The sequence below is a fragment of the Oncorhynchus masou genome, chromosome 6, assembly GCF_036934945.1.
Source record: "Oncorhynchus masou masou isolate Uvic2021 chromosome 6, UVic_Omas_1.1, whole genome shotgun sequence".
NCBI classification, from domain to species: Eukaryota; Metazoa; Chordata; class Actinopteri; order Salmoniformes; family Salmonidae; genus Oncorhynchus; species Oncorhynchus masou.
In genome coordinates, this window is record NC_088217.1 from 39,248,674 (window position 1) to 39,264,907 (window position 16,234).

At 42.8% G+C, this 16,234-nt stretch overlaps 1 protein-coding gene across 4 annotated transcripts in view; it reads right to left on the reverse strand.

Moving 5' to 3' along the window:
• Positions 1-2,965: 2,965 nt before the first annotated feature.
• Positions 2,966-16,234, reverse strand: part of LOC135542039 (ephrin type-B receptor 2) — a 156,165-nt gene continuing 142,896 nt past the window's right edge. For 3 of the 4 annotated variants that reach the window (XM_064968625.1, XM_064968626.1, XM_064968624.1), the window contains exons 12-16: positions 12,268-12,483; positions 11,826-11,975; positions 10,470-10,663; positions 9,445-9,600; positions 2,966-8,646 (exon numbers count right to left, since the gene is read on the reverse strand). In XM_064968625.1, coding sequence (XP_064824697.1) covers positions 8,538-8,646; positions 9,445-9,600; positions 10,470-10,663; positions 11,826-11,975; positions 12,268-12,483 — 825 coding nt within the window. In that variant the 3' untranslated portion in view covers positions 2,966-8,537. Of the gene's footprint in view, positions 8,647-9,440; positions 9,601-10,469; positions 10,664-11,825; positions 11,976-12,267; positions 12,484-16,234 lie in introns of those variants that run through there. The other variant, XM_064968627.1, reaches the window with a different exon arrangement.

Below are 16,234 nucleotides of genomic sequence, written 5' to 3' on the forward strand. Positions count from 1 at the left end.
GCTTTTAATATAGACACATTTCAGTTGTAAGTATTCAGTTCACTAGGTATCCCCCTTTCTCTTTCCCTAATCCCACCCCTCAACTAGTATTATGCTGGTTAAAAAGGAATTTGGGTGTTACTTACCAGATGAGCAATGCTGAATGTCTGCCACTAGAGGGCATACAAGCCTTTCTTTTCAAATGGAGCAGCCTTACCCAGTAATCTTGCAGCGATTGATTGGATACAGCATTCTATTCCTCACCACCAGCATGGATCTGACCTTGCATTTCACACACAATACAATATCATTCTTCCACTCTTCCTTATTATTCATATTCAACCAAAGAGAGCGTGCAGAAAATGGTTTTGGTCTGTGAATAAGCTAAACTGAGCTTGGCCAGGCTGTGTCTATGTGCTACCAGTGAGGTGTCTGGGGTTTGAGAGTTCACAGTGTTATATAGGTCACACCCAGCAGATCAGACTCCCTTCATCCTGTCATCTCCAGAGGGCCTCACTTTCAATTATGCACATAGCCTCCTCAGGCATCTTCCTTAACACACCCCCAACCCCGCTGTGCTTCAGCAAGACTATGTCCTCTTCCCTTCCCTCTCATACTGGAGAAATCTAGCCCACAACAAGACTAATGATTCAGTGCTATAGTAGAGATAGTCCCTTTACTCCATGCAGCCCATGACCCAACATAACAGCCTCTGTACTTTACTGTACGAGATGAAAGTATGGTACACATCAAACAGAGGCCAGATGTTTCTGGGTGTATTTGGAGGTTTGAATTTAAGGGTGAAATGTTAGCAGCACTAAGTGCTGAGCTCCCGGCTCTAACACGAACCCTCTCCGTCCTCTGTACCTGCTGGGACCGATTTACAGTTGTTCACCGCTGTCATTCCCTATGAGAATGAGACACCCCCCCCCCCAAGTCAGGTCATACAGAACTATCCAACCCCTACCCCTTGCTACCTCAGATGTCCGTAGTCCTTGGACGCATGAATTCATTATTTCAAAACACACATTTTTTGGGCAGCCTGTAGTGCATTAGCCACTGTATCATAACTCAGGGAAAGTCTGGTTCCTGGTTGAAGCATTTAGTTTGTTGTTGATTAGGAGCAGTTGTGTAGTAATCAGACCCAGCTCTCCTTAGCCCAGTGGAACCTTGATGTCCTATTTCATTTTAATGCCACTTTCTATCATTCTAACATGTCCTCAGGTGGGCCTGGGTTCACAACTCCTCCCCCATCCACACAGCCGACTTTTGAACTGTACGCTATAGACTCAGAATGACCTGGTGACCTGAGAAGAGCTTTGTATCTGCACAAGGCTGTGATCTCTTAGACATCGTTATGGAAACCATGCACTACGTGATCCCCTGGGACCGCCTCAGGAGTAGTGACATTTGCAACGAGGCAGGTACAGCGGTAACAAACAAACTGATGATGAATGATCATTAAGCTACGCACAGAGAGAGAGAGAGAGAGATGAGATGGGGAGAGTTAGAGAGAGAGGAGAAGAGTTAGAAAGAGAGATTTAGAGAGAAAGAAAGAGAGAGACAGGCTGGGTTGGAGGCATATTTGGCTTGTTTTGATTCCATTTATCCCTATACAGCTGCTGCTGTTTCAACTTATAACACACAACAAACTCAAGAAAACACAAAGGTTGCTATTATTAGGCAGTGGTAGTGATGAACAATTTTTTCTCCTCACTACAATGTTTCACTACCTGGGCAGACAAGACGTGCAACATCAAACAAGTGCAAATATTGTCAATGTTGTACAAATTTAGCATTGACTTTTGCCTCTAATTTTCTCTACAATACCACCCCACATACTCTAACCATTTTTCTGCCGCACAATTCTGTCCATACATCTGCACAAGGTTGTGCCTCGTCACTTATACCCCTACCTACACGTACATATTACCTCAACTACCTCGTACCCCCGCACATTGACTTGGTACCACTACTCCTGGTATAAAGCCTCTTTATTGTTATTTTATTGTGTTACTATTTCCTTTTTTTATTTAGCAAATATTTCTTGCTTTTTAACTCCGCATTGTTGGAAAGGGTTCATAAATCAACATTATGCAGTCTACACCAGTTGTATTCGGCACACATGACAAATAACATTTGATTTGACATCAGAGATGACAGGCATTTCCCAACCTGCGCTCATGGTCGGCCCTACTGGGCCCAAAGTCATCACAGTTAACGGTGTGTAAAGAGAGACTCGCGGGTGGTCGAGATTAGAGGGAGAACGGGTTTGGTGTGCCAGCGGGGTCTCACCACTGAACTCCGTCTCCTGCTCACGGGGTAAACCTTTTAGCACACACGCCAGTCTCAGCGAGGTCACACCGAGGTCTCTAGCCTTTCACACGTCAACTGCTAATGAGGCCTCTAAAACTGAGAGGAAGGTGAAGAGAGTCTGACCTCCATTCAGGAACCTCAGCTTGGGGGGAAACTGTACAGTACTTTGTCCAAATGAATAAAGACATGGAAACATTTAAAAATAAAATGGAGGCTGTGTGAGTGAGCGGTTCTGGGCACACAGTAGATTAGTGATGCATGAGGTGGCCCAAAAATGTTAGGTCAAAACATTAGCAAAGAAAAACACTGTCTGGCAGTTGTATGTTAAAAGTATCATATGGAAAAGACATGGTTACAAAAAAAGATGCTGTATTTTACCAAATCCGTTCCCTCTGACTGAATTTTAAAATCGAGTCTTCCGCAACTGCATTTCCCGTAATTGAACCATAAAATGAGTTTCGATCAATTGTGCACACTGATAAATTCATTCCTATTCAGGTTGGAATTTTACAATTCTTACACATTCAGGTCAATGTAGTTAAAAATATAACTAACCCCCTCCTCATACAGTACAAAAATGACATAACTATTATGAAGTAATGTCCTCTGTAGCTGAAATGATATCACAGGGTTATAGAGGAGGACAGTAAGAACACCATGAATACCATAATAGAGTGGTATAACAGATCTCATTTTTTTATTGAGGAGAGTCGAGTTGGGCTTTCCATTTTAGAAAATAAAACCAATAACAATATTACAAATAATGAAATTGTTACATCATTCACAGGATTACAGTCAATGTACATTTATACAGAAATACAGGACCTCCCACATCAGTCACAGTGGTCAGGGCCGGCACTGGTCTACGAGGGCTACAACAGGCCAGGGGAGACAGGGCCATCATCAGCCTGTCTTCACCAACAGCCAGAGAGGTGGGGAGATAGGGGTGGAAGGGGGAAGTGGGGGGATAAGACAACGCAAGGAACATAAGGACATTTGTCCCAACTAGACTGCTATTAGCCACTGTGTCAGCAGAGGGCGCTCTAACGCTTTACATAAAAGAGATATATCCACAGGAGCCATTTTCTATACACTCTGAACTGACTGTCACAAAGACAGACAGGCAGACCGCTGCTCGAGACATATTTGGATGGTCCACAAACACAGACCAACGAGTATGAGCAGGCACAGCTTGTGTTTATGCACACTGTCATGTCATTCTAACACTGAGACATAACGGTTTCCGTCCGTCCTTAAAAAATTGGAACACCGAATGGAAATTGTTCTTTGCGTCCACAGTGCATTGAATCAACATCTCAGATACATTGGTTTTGTTTTGATTCATAAATAAAAGAGGGGGGATTGTTATGTATTACTTATCATGACATTGACAGTAAAACATCAACAGTATCTGCAGATACAAGCCATTGAAACAAAGATGAGAGTTTTAGATGTACAACACAGTAGAGGACAGAGTTCTGTGATACCAGCAAGTTATCTGAGATTCCAAACAAAGACCATTACTGTAACAAACAGATGCATTCTGGTCTCAATGCTTTTATATCATTATTATGGACTTTAGACATCATTCATCCATCTGTCTCATGAGCCTGGACATTGAAAAAGGGGAGAACAAAGTATATACTCTGCACTGTTAAATAATATGCAACGATGGTAGCCAAATGTTATATTTAGTATTTTTATTTTTTTTATTTTTAACGGTGCAGATGTTTGAGACATTTTCTTCCTCGTGAAAAATGTAAACATAGAAACACCGATAAGTGCTTTGAAGAAGTGTACATTTACTGTCATTAAAATGTCTGTTATTTCAGTGGACTTGGGGGAGAAAAAAATACACTATCATTCAACAAAAAGTGATGTGTGGTTTTTATTCTATTGTAGCGTATACTCGTCTTCAACGAGCTGCAAACTCTCACCAATGCAAAAATGTCCTTGATGCAATCTATGTATAATTTAACCCATTTACTGTACATAGGGTGGTGCATTAAACACTTGCATTGTACACCAGAGAGAACTATCCAGTGAGATAATGACCATCATGGATTCACACAGCAAAGTCTAAAAAACGTTACAATGTGGGAATAATCTTCTCCGAACTAAACCCATCATAATCGCACCAGATTGATCAATCACTTACAATAGGTCCATTACAACAGGCCAATAGGGCCACTGTGCCAAGGGGTTTTATCAGAAGGGCGGGGCTATGAAACCAGTACCACTGAGCTGTACTGTTCTTAAAAGGAGGCTATCAATGTCTTAAAAATAAAAGAAAGAGGGATGACAGCTTTTTCTGTGGCCAATAGCAAAGGATAGCTCTGGATGAACTATCGGTATATAAACAGGGTTTCTTTGTGCCATTAGGTTCCGAGGCAGAATAAATACATACGTTACACAGCGCTTTCAGCAGTCACCGTGGCCCCACACTGTGCAACCAATAAACATTTGTTAACTCAACTCCTTAAGAATCGAGCTGATGTGAACAGAAGTACCACACCAAACCTACGCTTCCAAGAGGAATGCAAAGAAAAAGAAAACCACTTTATTACTACCTATATTTATGTTCCTATCACTCTAAATACGAGTCCACCATTACTGAATGTCTTAGTTCATCTCATCCTCATGTCCTAGTAATGTATTTTGATTGAACGTCACATGTGGAAGCACACTTTGTTTACACGTCGCTCTTTTAATCACTTGATAATCACCTTAATCACCTTCCTATGACTATCACCGTCTTCAGCACAAATACTAGTGCTGTGCTGCAGGGCCTGATTTCTTGAACATAAATTGCCACTGCTTGTTCTGACAGTGGGATATCTGTCTATATCTTGGGAAGACTGGCTGCCTGGGCTTAACTGAATATCACTGAGGTGCCCTTAAATATTAAAGGGTTGTGCAATGGAAAGGAAGAAAGTACTTTGCGAGCTCTTTTTGAAAGGAAATTGCACGGTCGCATCAGTGACAGTTGGGTCACAGAATCGCTGCCCCTTTTAATCTGGGCAGTGACTAATAGAGTGATGCACTTCCTGCTGTTTCATCTGTCATGGAGTCTGCACTGGAATATGCATGGTGACGCACAGAAATGTTGACGGAAAACTAAAGGGAGGATGATATTACAGAAGCTGGATCAAAACCTCAATGCTCCTGCCCACGTTTATTAAGACTCTGGACGGCTATGTGGGTTAGTGGGTGGAATGACATGGGGACTAACTGACAGACGAGAGCAAAGGCAGGATTTCACACATCCTGTGTATAGGGGTCTAATGCTAAGGCCTACATAAGACACCTCTACTGTTCTGCTCAGACAGCAAAGTGCCTTAAAACGTACAGCGGACATCTGATGATGTATATGGAAGAATGACCTTTTGTGGAAGAACCTCTGCTTACATAGCCACCTGCTGTGAAACCAGTACGGGGCCCACAGGTTGTGTGTTATCTACATAAATTCAGTCTGGTCTGTCAACATGACAACATGCAGAGTCACAAAGCAATGGATCTGAAAAAGCAGAGCACAGAGAACAGTGGGAGGAGAAGAGTTGTAGATCTGAGGCATGTGTTTAGCTCTGAGGAGAGATGGAGGGAACCACTGTCTGGCCAGTGGGGCTGTGATCAGGCAGTGGACTCCCACTAGGAATGGACATGTCTGACCAGCTGGAGCTCCATGTCTGGCTCCTCAGTCTGTATTGAGTACTGAGCCTGTCTCAGTGGATCTGCCCATTAGGAGCTCTGCAGTAAACTCCGTGTTTTACCATCTCTGGGGAATCCATGGGTTTTAACTGGCACAGACCAATCAGGCTCCCTAACCCCTCAAACAACACATCGGCCACAACAACAAAGCCAATGATAGACAGCTCTCCGTTCACCAGGCAGTTTTTCACAGAAGCCATACAGTAAATGCAATACGTATCTATAAAATGAAAGTAGATGTCTCAAGGACTCCAGTTATCTACAATTTGTGAGCACCAACATAATAATGATTTCCTAAAATTCCAAAAGAGCATGGAAGATCCAGATAGTCCTCCATTGTCCAGTATGATCTGCGTTCACATACCCTGCCAAGAGACTACTTGGAAAAGCTGTCAATCATCCACGATGTACAATAATAATAATACAAATATGCGTAAAATAATCCACTATCCCTTGCTAATGTTACTGCCCTGTTGTGAAAAGATTTGTCCGTGACCGTACCAATGTTAGGGTGTTAAAACCCGAACACTTCAATGTAAAATTATTTTAAAAGGAAAACAATTTGGAAGAAAAAAGCTAAATATAATGTAAGCGCATTATATTTTGTAAAGTGTAACAAATCAAAGCTCTGTGAAATCAATCATTAACTCAGCATGCTATCAAACACTACCCCCTCAGCTTTGGGAGCCGTTGCTTTGTACCACCAAGCACATTTAGCAACATGCACGCATACACACATACACATATACACCCATGCACAAGACACGCACACTCAGACACACACACACATATACACCCATGTACCAGACACGCACGCATACACACACACACATATACACCCATGCACCAGGCACGCACGCATACACACACACACATATACACCCATGCACCAGACACGCACGCAGACACAAACACACATATACACCCATGCACCAGACACGCACGCAGACACACACACACATATACACCCATGCACCAGACACGCACGCAGACACACACACACATATACACCCATGCACCAGACATGCACGCAGACACACACACACATATACACCCATGCACCAGACACGCACGCAGTCACACACACACATATACACCCATGCACCAGACACGCACGCAGACACAAACACACATATACACCCATGCACCAGACACGCACGCAGACACAAACACACATATACACCCATGCACCAGGCACGCACGCAGACACACACAAACAAACACACGGTGAAGCTGAAAACACAGGGAAACCTCAAGACAATGTGAGGACCAAAACATATGTGCACTCCTTGCACTCCTTCTACGTAAACACTATACATCCATGGAGGAATTACTGTATGTTTGCTGCTTATTACACTGATTCTTCAAAGTCCACAACTAACATTTTGCCCCAAAAAATCAAATAATAATAACAACAGATAAAAACCTCCCTATAGTCACCCTAAGAAAAATGTAAATCCATCACTTCCAAGTATTAGTAACTATGTCCGGCTCATAGTGATCACATCACAGTCCCAATGTCATGTGCATCTGATGTGTACAGGATCTTGACGTCATCATGACATCGTCATGACATCATCTGAGGTACACAGGGACGATGTTCCATTTGGCAGGTTATGTTAATATTGAAAAAATATAAATTTTCCCATGGTGAGAGGAAGCATGGTGAGAGAGAATCTTCATCACAATTTTCACACAGAAAAGGAAATGACTTGATATGAGAAAATGTATTTTTCTTTACATTTCTTTACTTTTGAATTGGTAGATAACTGAATGTCTTTAATTTGTTCATGTCAGTAGTTTCTGCCAGGTCCATTTCATGGTGCTCACACTTATATTACGTCCCAAATCAAAGACAGGGGAATAGATCAAGTTCCTCAGTCTCTTCTGCTGTTTGCCTTCAGGGAGACAGCAAATTTTTATGTTGCATTTCTGTTTCTGAAGTCAGTTCACCTAGTTTACAAAGAATATATCCGATTAATTTTGAGAGTGTTGGTCTTAAATCACCCAGTTTTCATTGTCTTCTTGTCTGTGGCCCTTTTTAAAGGGTAGCCTTTCTAGTCATTTCACCTAGCTTACAATTGTATACCATCTATAGACTCCTAGAGTTCTTAACTTTTTTTCCTTTACAAAATTCTTTACAAAATTCTTAAAACAAACGTAAAAGTTCAACGTAAATAAAATAAAAAAACATGGGTGGAAGATGCTAGTAGAAATGTGTCTCTGGTCAGTAACCTCTCATGATCCTGGTTCCAAGAAGGACGGTTGTGAGCCACGTTGATTGACGTCTGGTCATTTAGACTTGCTGGCCACAACCTTCCAAAGCTGATCCCGAAGGTTGAAGGGACTTTGGATGAGGGCATAGAGGAGGACAGGAGAGGGATTGGAAGGGGGGACCAGGGATGGACGGTAGTCTGGTAGGAAACGCAGGTTCACGGTCAAGCAAAAACATATCCACTCCATCCGTGCACCCAGGGTCCTGCATCCCAATCCCCTCTCCTCTGCTCTGCTCTCCTCCGCTCCACTCTGGATGGTCAAACTTCCACAGACTGGATCTGGTTCATGGAGGCACGCATCATCTGCACACTGTTCAGGATCTTCTTCTGGTGGCCTGCTAACGTTACACCCACACTCAGGATGTCACTGTGGCAGGAGACACAACCACAGGAGTCAGGAGAAAGCCATCACAGAAGACACAACAGGTTTTATGGAACAAGTCACATGGCATAAGCCAAGGTAAACTCAACAAGTTAGATCAAGGTTAAATTCTGGGACCCAGTCTGCCAAATTCCGAATTCTGTCCAGGCATGACTGCTTACAGTACTAACTCTGTTGGTTGAACAACTTCTTCCATTCAGGAAACAACGGAACACCTTTGTTTCCTAACCTTAACCCTATGGACTGATGTGTCTTATTGGTTTAAGTATTGTAACCAGAGATGTGGTTGGACATTTAGAAAAACAGACTTACGTGGCTCAGATTTCCAATGTGACTTTAGGAGGATATTAAGAGATATAGATAGGAGACAATAAGCAGAGTAATGTGTACCTTATTTACTAAACAGACCTTGAATAGTCTCTATCTGCTAATAGATGTTGTCTATGTCTTTATTAAGTCTACTGAGGCAGGAATGTATTCCTAAACATCACTATGCCTGTTCATTCTCCTATATCTATTATGTAATTTAACTGTTGTATAAGAAACCTGGCAGCCACATGGCCAGAGTCTGTACTCTGTTCTAGCTCAGAGCAGTTGTACTGCACCGTTATTATCTCTTAATGACATACAGTGAGAGACAGATTTATGATGAGCCAGGGGCTGAGCCTGGCAGTCACCCAGACTTTAAGGTATATGAGACTGTCCAGGAACAGCCCACCTGCCTCGCTTCAACCTCATCCTTATCATCCTTATTAGAAACACAGGTCTGGGATCGGCACTTACTCCATAGTCATCTGGGAAACCACATCAAAGCTGGTGAAGTCAGCGTTGGCAAAGTTGTCTTTGTACTGGCCCATCTTGATGGCATCCAGCCACTCGTCCACTGTGCTGAAGCTGGAGAAGTCTGGAACACTGCGGTCCAGGAGGGGAAGATGGACACTGGGGAAGATACATATACTAAGAGTCAAACACAGCTCTAGAGACACTGTCATAACTCTCTCACCTCTGTGATGGCAACGTTTGGAACAGACACAAGAGTGGAGAGCCTACACTAGATTAGTTTTAAGGACAAAACAAAGTAGCCTTGGCGTCATCTACTGGAAGCCATTTTCAGAGTTGATTTCTTATAAAATGTTCTTTCCAAATGGAGTGACAGGCTTAGAAGAGCCAGCCCTCTGGGCACAGAAGGCAATTTAACGTTTATTCCACGTTGGTGCAATTTCATTGAAATGATGTGGAAAGAACATTGATTCAACCAGTGTGTGCCCAGTGGGAGTATCCACACAGTTTCAGTGGAAAATCTAAGTCTCTATTCTACACACCATCAAAAATGAAATAATAGCATAGGATATATGGATTTCAGTATATTTTAGCATCCATAGGAATCTGACACCCAGGGAAAATGTACTTGAAAATGTTTTGTTTTTTTAATTGTGCAACTGCTTCAAATCATAATTTGCCTAAAGCATTCATGGAAATGACTTGATCTATGAAACCAACGGATTTTATTTACATAACCACTTGGCGCCAAAAGAAACAGGAGACAGCGTTTGGTTGAAATAAATTGTACCATGAATATCAAAAGTGTAACCAAAAATTGAATTGTTTTTCCATCTTTGAAGTCAATTGCACTACATCCTCCTGGAAATATGAAAGTAGTATTTGAGCCCAATCCTGGATATTGTGATGACTGGCCAGGAGAGACAGAGGAACACTTTTACTCAAACACACTAATAGACAGACAGACAGATAAACCCACAGATAAACTGACGGAGATCTAAGGAGAGCGTGCTAAGTGTTCCACTCACCCTGATGACAGAGGGGTCATGGCCTTCAGACTGTTGGGGTTGCGGATCATCTTGTCCAGGTTGTTGACAATCTGGCTGAACTTCGGCCGGTTGTTACGGTCCTTCTGCCAGCAGTCCAGCATGAGCTGGTGCAGGGCACTCGGGCAGTCCATGGGAGGGGGCAGCCGGTAGTCCTGCTCTATGGCATTGATCACCTGCAGGGGGAGATACAGATCTCTAAGGGTTGCTATGAGGCACTACGAGGAGGAGGAGGAGGGGGAGAGAGACGACAATCCCATAGTAGAGCATCCTCTCACAATTCTCAGTGTTATACAAGTCAAAACTGCAGCACACATGCCCACACACATACCTAATCCTGCACACATTATTGCATTAACACTAAGTAGGAAATGACCACCATTACAATTTAGACATTGTTTTGTCTTGCCTGCATACTTACTGTACCAGTTAAGTGTCACACTAAAGTATCAGTCTAATACCAATGGCTCCTCACATCCGTGCAGTCTGTGGCAGCAGTGACTTATTCTCAGTCAGTCTGGCATCAAGAGCCTTTAGAAATTATGTACAGTAATGTGCCTGCCATACAAATATCTAAGTGAGAGCCTGGTCCCAGATCCATTTGTTCTGTTTTGCTAACTCTATGGTCATTGTCATACCAAAAAGGTCTAATTTGAGACTAAGAGTGGCTGTGGTGATGTTGGTGGTGGGCGAGAGATCAGGGAATTGATGCCTGGCTAAGAGTGGGGAACGACCAGCTCAGAGGAGGGTTCTGATGAGGACCCACGATCCTCTACTCATTATCACTGACATTATGGAGCTTCATTCAGTCCTAGATTAATCTCATTCAGAGGCCTCCCTCCCAACCAAGATGCTGATGGAGTAGAAACACTATCTGAAGCCGCTAATAAGATAACCGTTGAGCTCCTCAGTCCCTCTTAGGGCATTAGCGTTCACACTTTCAATTTGAAACTATTTTCATTATCTCTCTCCCCATAATTTGCTCTCTTCTCCATCACCCAGAGGGAGCCTGGAAACAGAGGCTCCAGTCAAGAGCAGGAATAGTCTGCGGAGCGTTGCCTTGCATTCCAAATCATCTTATTATCGCTCTGTGGTAACTGGGGGGGCTTTCATATTAAACCCAGGTTAGAAAGTTGCTGTTAAGCCAGGGGAAGAAAACCACCATGACAAAATGGATCTCTATGGGGGTTCACAGAGAGGTAATAACATTCAAGAACAATTGTCTGTATATAATCAGCCTTTGTTTGAATAAAATGGGAATATTTGATGCCAGGCTATTTATTTCTAGTATTTCTGCTTGACGAATTATACAAATTATACATAAAGGCCTATACATACGTCTTGATTGGTCATGTCCCAGTAAGGTCTCTCTCCATAGGACATGACTTCCCACATGACGATGCCATAGCTCCAGACATCACTGGCGGATGTGAACTTCCTGTATTGGATTGCTTCAGGGGCTGTCCATCGGATAGGGATCTTCCCTCCCTGAGAAACACAACACAATGAGGGAGCAATCTTATAGAGGGAACTGAGACGGAAACCTGATCGTCACAGTGTTCTGGCTCTACAGAGAGAGATTACTCACAGTAACAATACTCTCTAATCCCAACTGGGAGATGGATATAGTTAAACTCCTGGGACTGGATGTGTGTGATATGGAAACCCATAAAAGGGGAGGAGAGGGCATGTGCGTGCGTTGCCTATGAGTGTGAGTGTGCAAGTGTGGATGCACACACGTGTATGTGTGTGGTGTTTGCAGTAAGGTCATGGTACACACCAGGGCGCTGGTGTAGGTGGGGTCTGACGTGTCGTCCTCCAGAAAACGGGACAGGCCGAAGTCAGACACCTTGCAGACCAAGTTGCTGTTGACCAGGATGTTGCGTGCGGCTAGGTCGCGGTGGACGTAGTTCATGTCGGCCAGGTACTTCATGCCAGAGGCGATGCCACGCAGCATGCCCACCAGCTGGATCACCGTGAACTGACCGTCGTTTTGCTGAAAAAAAAGGATGACATTATATTACAATATGATACATCCCCAGGGGCCTCTGTGGGCTATGGTTGAATAGATGTGGCTATAGGATGAGCTGGGCTGGGCTAAGCTTGGTCTGGTTGGCTGCAGCTGTTCTCCTTCCTGGATTGGCCAAGGCATTACCCCATAGGGGAGTGTCTGGATCTGGCCTACAGCTGTGCCTCCAACTGTGCACACCTGCACCTTCACCACCCACTACGAGGACCAGAGATCCACTAGGGAATATCCAGGAGGATCATGACGAGAGATGAGAGAGCATGAGCGTTGACAGACAGGCCCAGTATCATGGCCCATGGATGGGGTGGGGACACAGATGGATCACAGACGGACTAGGTCTGGCTGTGTATTCATCTGGGCATGTTCCCGGCCTATGGTTAGCCAGCTCCTCTAGCCTGTGTCTCTGTGTCTCTTCCAAACACTTTTCTGCTCATTAGCAGAGCAGGAATTTCTCCTCACGTCCACCAGCTCCTCATGTACCACAGCAATTAAGTGTTATGCATTATTCATGAGGCTGCCTCCCAACTACACAGCTCCTCCTGATCTCTGCATCCCTGCACTGTGTTTGCATACTGTACTTTAATTGGGAATATTCTTCAACCAAAGTCATTTGGATCTGATTAGCAGATAGAGGTATAATACATGTTCTGTGCCATTATATGATTCTATCCCAATTCCAGTCAGAATATGTTTTTAATATTTTTTCCCCCTCATCAATCTACACACAATACCGTATAATGACAAAGCAAAAACAGGCTTTTAGAAATGTTAGCAAATGTATAAAAAAAAACTATGAAATACCATATTTACATAATTATTCAGACCCTTTATCCTGGACTGTTGGAACACCTTTGGCAGCGAGTACAGCCTTGAGTTTTCTTGGGTATGACGCTACACGCACACCTGTATTTGGGGAGTTTCCCCATTATTCTCTGCAGATCCTCTCAAGATATGTCAGGTTGGATGGGGAGCGTCGCTGCACAGCTATTTTCAGGTCATTCCAGAGATGTTAGATCGGGTTCCAGTCCGGGCTCTGGCTGGACCACTCAAAGACATTCTGAAGCCACTACTACGTTGGCTGTGTGCTTAGGGTCATTGTCCTGTTGGAAGATGAACCTTCGACCCAGTTTGAGGTCCTGAGAGCTCTGGAGTAGGATTTCATCAAGGATCTCTCTGTACTTGCACCATTCATCTTTCCCTTGATTCTGATTAGTCTCCCAGTACCTGCCGCTGAAAAAAATCCTCACAGCATGACGCTGCAACCACCATGCTTCACCGTCTAGCCGCTCTACTATAAAGGCCTAATTGGTGGAGTGCTGCAGAGATGGTTGTCAATATGGAAGGTTCTCCCTTCTACACAGAGGAACTCTGGAGCTCTGTCAGAGTGACCATCGGGTTCTTGGTCACCTGGCCCTTCTCCCCAGATTGCTCAGTTTGGCCGGGCAGCCAACCAGCTCTAGGAAGAGTTTTAGTGGCTCCAAACTTCTTCCATTTAAGAATAACGGAGACCACTGTGTTCTTGGGGGATCTTCAATGCTGCAGACATTTTTGGTACCCTTTCCCAGATCTGTGCCTCGTGTCGGAGCTCTACCGACAATTCCTTCGACCTCATGACTTGGTTTTTGCTCTGTCATGCACTGTCAACAGTGGGACCTTTTAAAGACAGGTGTGTGCCTTTCCAAATCATGTCCAAGCAATTTAATTTACAACAGATGGACTCCAATCAAGTTGTATAAACATCTCAAGGATGATCAGTGGAAACAGGATGCACCTGAGCTCAATTTCAAGTCACAGAGAAAAGGGTCTGAATACTTATGTAAATAAGGTATTTATGTTTTTATTTGTAATACATTTGCAAACATTTGAAAAAAACCTGTTTTCACTTTGTCATTATGGGGTATTTTGTGTAGATTGATGAGGATTTTTATTTAATCCATTTTAGAATAAGTCTGTAACGTAACAAAATGTGGAAAAAGCCAAGGAGTCTGAGTACTTTCCGAATGCATTGTATTTCAGGATGTTGTATATCCATGAATCTGAATTAATTAATGTAAACTTTACAGTTTGGAAAACATAGCTTGTCCAAAGAAATGTGTCCCTTGGCACAACTTATCCCGGGTATGAGGTAAGATACCCTGTCCTGCGGGGCAAGATAAGCCACCAAATATATGTACTGAATTAAATATGACTACTACGTTTTTAAAACCAAACACAATTCAACACAATCACAATCGGTATTTTAATAATTTTAAGCATTTTTTAACACAGGCTTAACATTGCCATTGGCAAGACCATTGGCTCAACTTACCCCAAGGCAAACATTTTCACTATATTAGCCCACACAGCTACAAGGATGCACTTTCATGCTAGGTTAAGGACCTCATATTGAATCTTATAGAGGCCCCAACTGATGTACAGTGGTTCTTCCTTTAAAAGTTGCATCATACTGAGGCACACCTTGTGTGCTGCTGCAGCATTCTGTCATGTCATTTAATTCTCAGCCATTTCTCCTGTTACTGCAAGTTATTGCTAGTTTGACCACCAGAGGGCTTCTTTGAAAAGCATTTGATAATCTTCTGTATTGGCATTACCAGAGAATTGAAAAACTTGTTTTGTAATAACATAGTTTATGGGATTGATTTTTAGAAATCTGGCTTAATTCATTTGACTAATATTATGATGTTTCTATTCAGAGAAAAACAAAAAACAAAACCCTCCATTAGGATGGATTGGAAAACATGGCGATATACAACGTGACAACTTTTAGACAACTTTGTACCAATACCGTAAATCAGTGATATTTATTCCCATAGTAATTCGTTATGGATCCACAACTAAATCATCATCTGCATTTTGATAGAGTATTTTTTTATCATTTATTTTATTAACAAAATGCGTATTAGTTTATTCGGCTACTGTGTAGTCTACAACACATACTGTAGTAAACCTGGGAAAGTGCCTAATTCCTTACATAAGGGAAAGCAGGCCTTGTCTGTACTACAGAATGCAGGGCACGAGGGAGACAGGTGTTATTTCATAGTTGTGATGTCTTCACTATTATTCTACAATGTAGAAAATAGTACAAATAAAACATCTTAAAAGTATCTACTTTGGTTTAGATACAAGCATCATGAAACCTCTAGCACAATAAATTAATTTAAAAATCAGTTTTTTGGACCTAACTTGCTTACCACATTTTCTGTGTGATTTTGTCCTTCACATGAAATAATGACCTATTCCTAAATATTTGGACAAATTATTAATTTTGTGTATGGTTTCCTAGAAAGTGGATCAACTTACCCCACTTACCCCTACCATTTTTTTCTGGTCATTAAATGGCCCTCAACTTTTCCTACTTTCTCTGCTTGTTGTCTCTATCCATCTATTAGATGTGATTGATCTACTCTCATTTTCTCGCTTTAGCTCCACCTTGGAGATGCATCACAGCAGCGTAAGCTGCACCAGGAGCTGTAGGGGAGCTGATCCTTCAGCTAGCAGCTCCTACCTAAGGTGATCGTCTTAACTGACCCCCTGCTACCTGGCCCTCCTTCACAGAGCGCCACGTTTTAAAGAACTGATGCTGTCAGCAGACATTGTCATACAGTGAGGAGCCACAGTGATGCTCTGTTGTTTGAAATAAAATGTACTGTCAAATATGCTTACCACACAGAGACAGAGACACACAACCCTGTCAAATTCAAGAGTGAGTTGGCATACA